This window comes from Telmatherina bonti, assembly GCF_933228915.1.
Source record: "Telmatherina bonti genome assembly, chromosome: 21".
Lineage (NCBI taxonomy): Eukaryota > Metazoa > Chordata > Actinopteri > Atheriniformes > Telmatherinidae > Telmatherina > Telmatherina bonti.
In genome coordinates, this window is record NC_136630.1 from 29,485,090 (window position 1) to 29,494,801 (window position 9,712).

Sequence of the window (9,712 nt, forward strand, 5' to 3'; positions counted from 1 at the left end):
TTTCTTTCAAAATAAAGCGCTGTGTTGGTGCAAATTAAAGCTCTCTTCCACGAGATCAACAAAATGAAATCTATTATTTAAAAAGAAAAAAAACAATCTCCCAGCCTTTCCCTGCCAAGTCCGAGCAGACTGATCCAGACATCGACAGCTTACTATCTATACCAGTGAGATGATATTGATCATTTTCTTGGTGGGAGCTTTGGGGTTAAAAAGCCAAAGAATGTAAATGAGAGATACTCAACAGTAGGTTTTGCTTTTTAAAACTAATTTGCACTGCTGCCATTATTTTTCTCAAACAATTCTGTGTGATAGAAAATAAAAAAAATAAAAAAAAGTTATTTTGTGACATTGTTTACAGAAAAAAAATCTTTCATTTACAGTTTTTCTTAGCAATTTGAATTGCTGAGAAAAACTGTTTTAGTTCACAAATTCTTTTTATTTGTTTTATTATGATAACAATCATAAAAAAAAATTTTAAAAAACGGCAGAAGTAATTAAATGACTGTTATAGTTGAAGCAAAAAGTGTTGGTATCAGCGATACTGACCCTAGATTTACTTGGTAACCAAATACCAAAATTTCCAGCTCTGGTCGAGAGCCCAGGGGTAATTTACAAAGTAGAGATGGGTCGATACTGATTCTAACATCAAGAATATTTGCCAATCCTGCCAAAAGTATATGGGATCAGTGAGTATTTCTGTCTAAAAACCGTCTGATTGCAAGGACACAGAATCTTATTTTTACCCCTGCCCAAGCGCATCACAGACACAGAAACATGAAGTTATGCCATCTTGGTAGAACCATGAAGTTGTGCCGTCTTGGTAGAACCACGAAGTTGTGCCGTCTTGGTAGAACCATGAAGTTGTGCCGTCTTGGTAGAACCACGAAGTTGTGCCGTCTTGGTAGAACCACGAAGTTGTGCCGTCTTGGTAGAACCACGAAGTTGTGCCGTCTTGGTAGAACCACGAAGTTGTGCCGTCTTGGTAGAACCACGAAGTTGTGCCGTCTTGGTAGAACCACGAAGTTGTGCCGTCTTGGTAGAACCACGAAGTTGTGCCGTCTTGGTAGAACCACGAAGTTGTGCCGTCTTGGTAGAACCACGAAGTTGTGCCGTCTTGGTAGAACCATGAAGTTGTGCCATCTTGGTAGAACCATGAAGTTGTGCCGTCTTGGTAGAACCATGAAGTTGTGCCGTCTTGGTAGAACCATGAAGTTGTGCCGTCTTGGTAGAACCATGAAGTTGTGCCATCTTGGTAGAACCATGAAGTTGTGCCGTCTTGGTAGAACCATGAAGTTGTGCCGTCTTGGTAGAACCATGAAGTTGTGCCATCTTGGTAGTGTTTTGAGTTGGTTAGAAGCAGCTACACCTGAGTCACTTTTGAGCTAAAGGTTTAGCATTAGCTCTTTGTTAGCATCCTGGCATAGTTTTTCATTAGAAAATCCCACCAGCCAACAGCAACATGCCTCATATGCAGTACTGAAGGGTCATGAGGCAACAGGAATGCTGCCATATTTACCCCTTGCAACCTCGCATTTGAAATGCTATCACATAGAGGAAAGGAGTACGAGGAGTTTGCTGCCTTAAGGAAAAGCACAACAAACTGCAACAACTGCACCATGTGTAATGTGAATAAGAAGGCCACCTTAATAAGAGACAAAGTTTTGTAAATTATGGTTGTGGATGACCAACTCCTGCTCATTGTGGAAAATGTTCACTGTATGTCCAATTCCACGATTTATTTATCAGAAATTCTTCCATTTGAGTGTATTCACTGAATTATGAATTTTTTCATGCGTTAAACATGAATTTAAAAAATATGTAAATCATGTTATACAAGTAATACTGTAAAGTATATATATATATATATATATATATATACATGTATAAATGTGTGTATATAGTCCTGATCAAAATCTTAAGACCAGTAGTAGTCCTTCATCGCTTGATGAAGGACTTCTCAAGGGACAACATCATTCTTTTGGACCATCTTGCATGTTCTCCTGATTTAAATCCTAAAGAGAACATAAGTGGATGGATGGCTAGGAAAGTTTTTAAAATTGGCCATCAGTTCCAGACAGTTGATGCCCTTCGTGAAGCCATCTACACCACTTAGAACAATGAGCCCACTAGCCTCCTGAAAACACTCGCATCAAACATGCCCAAACTAATTTTTGAAGTGAGTAACAAGAACGGTGGAGCTCCTCATCACTGAGTCCTACTGAGAAATATTTTTGTTCTGGTTTGGAGAGTTTTTTTGTATTTTTTGAGTGGTGGTCTTAAACCTTTGATCAGCCTATTTCAGTTTCATTGTTGTTTTCAATAAATTGCTTTTTCAAAGTGCTTTTTGTCACATTGCCCCTTCTTGCTTTTGCCTATTGTAGCTCTACTTCAAATCTCATTGAGATCCAAATATGCAAAAGGTACATTCTGGCAATTTTTCAACTGGTCTTAAGATTTTGATCAGGACTGTAAATATAATATATATATATTCATCCATTCATTCATTTTCCAAACCGCTTATTCCAATTCAGGGTCGCGGGGAAGCTGGAGCCTATCCCAGCCGGCTTTGGGCGACAGGCAGGGTACACCCTGGACAGCTCGCCAGTCCATCGCAGGGACACACTCACTCCTAGGGGCAATTTAGAGTAACCAATTAACCTATCATGCATGTCTTTGGATGGTGGGAGGAAGCCGGAGTACCCGGAGAGAACCCACGCATACACGGGGAGAACATGCAAACTCCACACAGAAAGACCAATCCAGCCAAGGATTGAACCAGCAACCTTCTTGCTGTGAGGCCACAGTGCTAACCACTGCGCCACCAAGGTTTGCTGTGTCTGTCAGCGTGGTGTCCAGAGCGTGGAGGTGCGACCAGGAGACAGGCCAGTACATCAGGAGACGTGGAGGAGGCCGTGGGAGGGCAACAACCCAGCAGCAGGACCGCTACCTCCTTCTTTGTGCAAGGAGGAACAGGAGGAGCACTGCCAGAGCCCTGCAGAATGAGCTCCAGCAGGCCACAAATGTGCATGTGTCTGCTCCAACAGTCAGAAACAGACTCCATGAGGGTGGTATGAGGGCCCGACGTCCACAGGTGGGGGTTGTGCTTACAGCCCAACACCGTGCAGGACGTTTGGCATTTGCCAGAGAACACCAAGATTGGCAAATTCTCCACTGGCGCCCTGAGCTCTTCACAGATGGAAGCAGGTTCACACTGAGCACATGTGACAGACGTGACAGAGTCTGGAGACGCCGTGGAGAACATTCTGCTGCCTGCAACATCCTCCAGCATGACCAGTTTGGCAGTGGGTCAGTAATGGTGTGGGGGGGCATTTCTTTGGAGGGCCGCACAGCCCTCCATGTGCTCGCCAGAGGTAGCCTGACTGCCATTAGGTACTGAGATGAGATCCTCAGACCCCTTGTGGGACCATATGCTGGTGCGGTTGGCCCTGGGTTCCTCCTAATGCAAGACAATGCTAGACCTCATGTAGCTGGAGTGTGTCAGCAGTTCCTGCAACACGAAGGCATTGATGTTATGGACCGGCCCGCCCGTTCCCCAGACCTGAATCCAGCTGAGCACATCTGGGACATCATGTCTCGCTCCATCCACCAACGCCAAGTTGCACCACAGACTGTCCAGGAGTTGGTGGATCCAAATCCAGACCTCCATGGGTTGATATGTTTGATTTTCATTGATAATTGTTGTGATTTTTGTTGTCAGCACATTCAACTATGGAAAGAACAAAGTATTTAATAAAAATATTTCATTCATTCAGATCTACGATGTATTGCTTTAGTGTTCCCTTTGTTTTTGAACAGTGTATATACATGTTAAAATATATTATCCATATTTAAATTTTCAAGAAAATATAATTTTTATATATATATATATATATAAAGTGTGTTTGTGTGTGATTTGATGATTTTTTATATAAAATAAAAATATCAACTACAAATATGTAAATAAATCTGGAAAAAAAGAAAAAAGAGTTGAAACTTCATTTCTTGAGCGGTGTAGTTTCATTTTAAAATGTATATAAAAAATATTTACATTTTCAAGAAAATATCAAATTCATTTTTCATTATATATACAATATATAAAATGTGTGTGTGATTTGATTTTTTTTTTTATGAAATAGAATAACTACAAATGTAAATAAAATCTGGAAAATAAAAGTTGAAACTTAATTTCTTGAAAAATGTCAGGTTTTATTTTCTAAAACGTCGTTAGATATCACCATCCTGATAATATACTTGTACTTCTTTGTAGTAAAACTTAATTTACAGGTCATCACGCTGTTCTCCTGGTCCGACCCACTGCAGACCAGATTGTTCTGAATGTGGAACCTGGACTAAGATGTAAACTGGCAGACCTGGTTTAGGGGGAACTGGGCTGAGAACTGATGCTACATGGGGTAACATAGCAACAAGAGTCTGACTGGTTTGGGACCAAGCTCTCCCAGGAGCAACTGGGTAAGAAGAGGTCCACAGTAAACTCTAATGAGCAGCAGAAGCTCGGTTACAGCTCAGTAGAGCTGCAGAGCGTAAAACGGTCAGAAGTTGCTAACAATCCATGCAGTTCCTCTGAGGAGCGATAGGCTGCACAGCTTCATGCTTTTCATCAGACAGAATCAGCACAAATGCTGGTGGTTTGTCCCGTTAACGGCGTCCTGACAGGTCTGGTTCCTGGAGCGAGCCATGTTCTGAGAGGAGCGCCACGCGACTCGAGCTGCGGTCATCCTCTGGTGCTTCCAGCAGGCTGACTGTCGCTCAGAAAGCTTCAGTCGTTTGGAAATGACACGTCAGTCAGGAGTAAAAGGTGCTTACGCTGTCGCTACGGAGACTCTGCTGTAGAAACGAAGGTTAAAAGCAGCTGAGGCCACTTGCTCTGTGGAACAGTCTCTTTGTTCAGGCATGAAGACGTGTTGGAGGATGAAAGCAGCAGCAGCGAGCTGAACCGACATTTTCATCGCTGTGTTTTATTAAAACAAGTTCCAGACAAACAGTATCCCCCAACAACTGTTTTCAGGTCAGTTCTGTAGAAAAACACCATAAAAGTGGTCTGTCACGGTTCTGCAGCAGAACACGAAGCATGGCGGTCTGCACGCTGCAGGACTCCCGAGTCCAGATGAAGCCAACTAGTCATCGCTGGACGTCCCCTTCAGGCTGGACCTCTGCTTCTTCTGGTCCATCTGACCCATGACCCGGTACAGCTTCTTCCTGGCCTCCTTCTGCCGCTTCAGCTTGGCCTCCTCCTGCTTCTCCTTCTGCTGCAGGAAGTCCTTGTGGCGTGCGTGCTGAGCCGTGTGGGCCTTCTTCTTCTTGTGACTGTGGACTGCGGTGAGGGCGTGAAGCAGGGCGGCCACCTGTCAGGCAGGAGAGGACACATCAACACGGAAACTACAACACAGTTCCTGTAAGTTCACTTCTGACTGGGAAATCTGAGCTCTGGATTAACTGGGTCACCAGGTCAGGATGAACCAGTTTCAGCTGGTAACCAGTTAGTTCGGCTGAACGTTGTCAAACAAGCAGGACGAAGACGCATCCTGCGGTGGAGGAAGATGTTCCACCCTGATCCGTCTGAATGTTGTGAACATCAGGAAGGATGAGGGTGGAAATGTGTTGGGAAGGAGAAAAACCAGTAAAGCCCAGTCCAGTTACTGGGACCGGACAGCTGCACAGCCTTATGTTTGACCCTGGACTGTGTGGTCTGATGAGACCAGATGAACCTCTGATGGAGAGATGGAGCATCACGGTAGAAGAGCTGCTCCCATCTGATCCAAGACTGCTCCAGCTGGTCCGGTTCTGGTTCCGGTTCAGTCACCAGGTCAGTTTGTTTCTTCCTGGATGTCCCAGACCTGATCCAGCATGATGGTCGGGACCATCTTCTCACATGGATCAGAGTCCAGACCAGACAGGAGGTCAGGGGAAGACTTCACACACCGGTCCGTCATCGGATCTGTTGGGAACCACCACCCAACCCGCCGAGAAGGAATCCTGGACTTCCCGTCCGCACCTGATGGGATGGTTTATGTTCTACAAAACCCCGAAACCAAGCGGGACCTGCTCACCTTCCTCTCGTGGGGCTCCCGGATCACGCCGGGCCTCTGCAGGTCTCGCGGCGTCTTTCCTTTGGGTCGCTGCAGTTTGGGCTTGCTCCTGAAGGGCAGGGCCTTCTGCAGCTCCTTGGGAATGTGGAGCCGGTTGAAGTGTCTCGGGGCTCGGACCACCGGCTGGAAATGAAAGGTACGGATTTCACATCAGCAGGCAGAAGGTTTAATACTTCCTGGTGCTGGGCTGACTGGGAGAGAAGAGAGAAACTGGTTCCAGGGTCTACCTTGTACAGGGAGTCGGTGTTCGGCTTATGACGGATGTTGAGGTCGTGTTTGAGCTGACCGAGGGTCCTCATCCCGGTCCAGCTGTCCTTCTGGCCGACAGGCAGCAGCAAGGAGGTGACGGGGTTGTAGAGCTGAGGAACAGACACTGGATACCAGGAGCGCAGGAACACAATGTCTGCACAACACAACCAGACGAAATGTTTCAGTCCAATCCTCTGTTTTTACCTGAGGCTGACATCTACTGACATCTACTGTTGGTACTGTCTCGTGCACGAAGCTGAGAAAGATCCTGCAGGCTTTTCCAGCTGCAAGACACTCCATCCAACCAAACCGAACCATCTGACATTCAGACTTGTCTTGTCAGAGTTCATCCCAGCGAAGGGGCAAGAACGCCGCTTTTAAACACTTGTTACTTTCACTGCTTTGTTTTGTGCTTGTGTTGTTCTCACTCTCATATGTAAAAACATCTGCTGAATGGCTGTAGAATAGTCCACCTGTTTGTTTTCATCAGAAACCAGCCTGTAGAAGCTGAACCCTTTGAATCCCAGTAAACATGCAGACATGATGTTTTCAAAACAGCCTCAGCTGTCAGATTATGAGGCTAAAATTATTTAAAAAATAACGAATGTATGAGTAGATATAGCAGCATTAAGCACCATATTCCAGCTACACACAACTTTCTCATCACTTCCTGATCTTGGACTGCTTCTGATTGGACGTTACCGTCAGTTTAAGCTCTCTGATTGGTGGAGAGTCTGACAGGAAGTGTCTTCCAGGTGAAAATAGAGGTCTCTTAGCAACATGGTAGTGATGGTGATGAAGATGTGATAAGATGTGGATTTAGCATCTAGAGTCCCTGAATAAATACTACATCTGGATTGTAGACCTCCTGGACGGATAGAAACGCTGGAAAACCTCCGTAGACCAGCTGGAGGGTCACATGACCATCACAGAGTAACACACTGCTGTTCCTGAGACGCTGATGATGATAGAGATGATGTTCAGGGATCTAGTGGAGCTTTAAGGGTTAATTTTAATAAATTGGGAGAAATGGCTGATTTTATAGGTGAAAAGTCAAATCTTCATCTTTACTTATATCTGAAAATGAAACTCTAAACTCAAACAATAAATGGCTCTGTTGTGTAATGTCTCAGATATAGAAATCTTATTTTAATGGCCACTAAAACCGCATAAAACATGACAAAAACTGACATTAAAGAGTTAAAATCCTGAAAATCTTCTTAATATTCTGTAGTTTGGAGACATTTTTAACAAATGAATGCAGGAAAAAAGCATTAATTGCTTTATAAGGTGGTTGTGGCCCCATGTGGCCAGCAGCGGCCCTCGGGGGTCTGCAGGTAACATCCAGCTGTCTCTGAGTCTCTGAATAAACACTACATCTGGATTGTAGACCTCCTGGACGGATAGAAACGCTGGAAAACCTCCGTAGACCAGCTGGAGGGTCACGTGACCATCCCAGAGCGACATGCTGCTGTTGCTGATGGGACACCAGAGATGGTGTTCCCAGTAGCTGTTAGTAATATTCCAACAGCTCCGTTTTGCACGGTGAAAACCAGCATTGTACAAACTGGAAATGTGTCCTGGGGAAACGTCGACACCAGTCTGGAGTTGTTTTGGAGCAACCTGGAAGCAGACGGCTGATATCTGACTTCTCTGTCATGCTGCTGTTTCCATCCATCATTCTCGAAGAAGAAGACGTCTCAAGTCTCCGCCACAAACACCTCTCCCACAGCGGGAAACTGTCCCAGCCGTCTCTGAACTCACCACTCATCAGCAGGCGGTCCTCGAACGTGGCTCTGTAAGCTCCTGGTGGGGTGGACAGCGCCTTCTTAATCTGACCTCTGACCCCGGACACCGTTCGTATGGAGGCGCCTTCAAACTTGGCCACCTCCAGCACCGTGTTGAACATCCCCTGTTAACAGAGCGGAGAGCCGGTTACTGCAGCTGCACGGTCGGCCTGGAGCACCTGAAACAGCTGGAGCAGCTGGAACACCTGGAGCAGCTAGAAAAGCTGGAGCAGCTGGAACACCTGGAGCAGCTAGAACAGCTGGAGCAGCTAGAACAGCTGGAGCAGCTAGAACAGCTAGAACAGCTGGAGCAGCTAGAACAGCTGGAGCAGCTAGAACAGCTAGAACAGCTGGAGCAGCTAGAACAGCTGGAGCAGCTGGAGCAGCTAGAACAGCTAGAACAGCTGGAGCAGCTAGAACAGCTGGAGCAGCTAGAACAGCTAGAACAGCTGGAGCAGCTAGAACAGCTGGAGCAGCTAGAACAGCTAGAACAGCTGGAGCAGCTAGAACAGCTAGAACAGCTGGAGCAGCTAGAACAGCTGGAGCAGATGGAGCAGCTAGAACAGCTGGAGCAGCTGGTGCAGCTAGAACAGCTGGAGCAGATGGAGCATTGTGCGATGTTTCTGATCCATCTGAAGGCTAAAGGACGACAACAGAGTTCCTGCTCCTACCTTGATAAAGGAGGTGTTCTTGAAGATCTTGTAGGGGTATCCAATCAGCTTCAACTTCTTCACCACAGTGATGGATTTATCCAGATCCAGGACCACCCCGGTGGCTGCGATGCGAAAGCTGGCCTGCAGACGGAGACAACGGGAATGCTGAGGAAAACCGTGGAAAACGGAAGGCAGACTATAGAAAGGAAACAACTTCGACTTCACCCGGAATTGTTTTCATCTATGTTGAAACATGAAGAAACATGTTGGATATTCTAAACATCTTGTTACAGTTTCAGCTGTTTTTTTAATCTTCCATCAGCATCATGAACTTACTTTGGTTCCTGCGACCGACTGCACAGCCAGGAAGCCGGTTCCCTGCGGGGTGATGGGACCTGTGGCGACACAATAAACCTGTTAACAACTCACAGGAAAGGATGTTTTCCTGGTCAGTTACTGGACAACAAACATGCTGCCCAGTAAGATCATAGTGCAAAATGACTGCAACTCTGGTGGAAATAAATCATGTGACATCGCAGCAGCTTCTCAAAACGCAGCAACGAAGAGGCGTAATCAGAGCTTCTTTTTCCTGTGGTCATTCTGAGCAGATGTTCAGAGTGATGTTCCAGGGACACGCCGAGTCAGAAACAGCCCCTGAGATCCTGGGATTGGCTGGATAGATCGGCTGAAGCTCCAGTAGATGTTATCACAATCTTCCTGTCAGGTGCAGCGATCAGCGCTTCTGTCGCTTCAGATCCGAGCTGGATTTAACGTTTCACCACTGTTTCATGCTGGACAAGTGGTCAGTGAAGGAGGGAAGCTCAGAGACTGGATATCATCTGGACTTCAACCAGAAACTGGATATCAACATACATATACATGTATATGTATATATATATATATACATATATATATA

General features: G+C 45.7%; 1 protein-coding gene across 1 annotated transcript in view; it reads right to left on the reverse strand.

The window, feature by feature from the left end:
• Window positions 1-4,367: 4,367 nt before the first annotated feature.
• bms1 (BMS1 ribosome biogenesis factor) overlaps window positions 4,368-9,712 on the reverse strand; it is a 17,666-nt gene continuing 12,321 nt past the window's right edge. The window contains exons 18-23 of the mRNA XM_079261503.1: window positions 9,133-9,191; window positions 8,815-8,937; window positions 8,121-8,268; window positions 6,335-6,510; window positions 6,069-6,230; window positions 4,368-5,363 (exon numbers count right to left, since the gene is read on the reverse strand). Of these exons, the coding sequence (XP_079117629.1) occupies window positions 5,136-5,363; window positions 6,069-6,230; window positions 6,335-6,510; window positions 8,121-8,268; window positions 8,815-8,937; window positions 9,133-9,191 (896 nt within the window). The 3' untranslated portion in view covers window positions 4,368-5,135. The remainder of the gene's footprint in view (window positions 5,364-6,068; window positions 6,231-6,334; window positions 6,511-8,120; window positions 8,269-8,814; window positions 8,938-9,132; window positions 9,192-9,712) is intronic.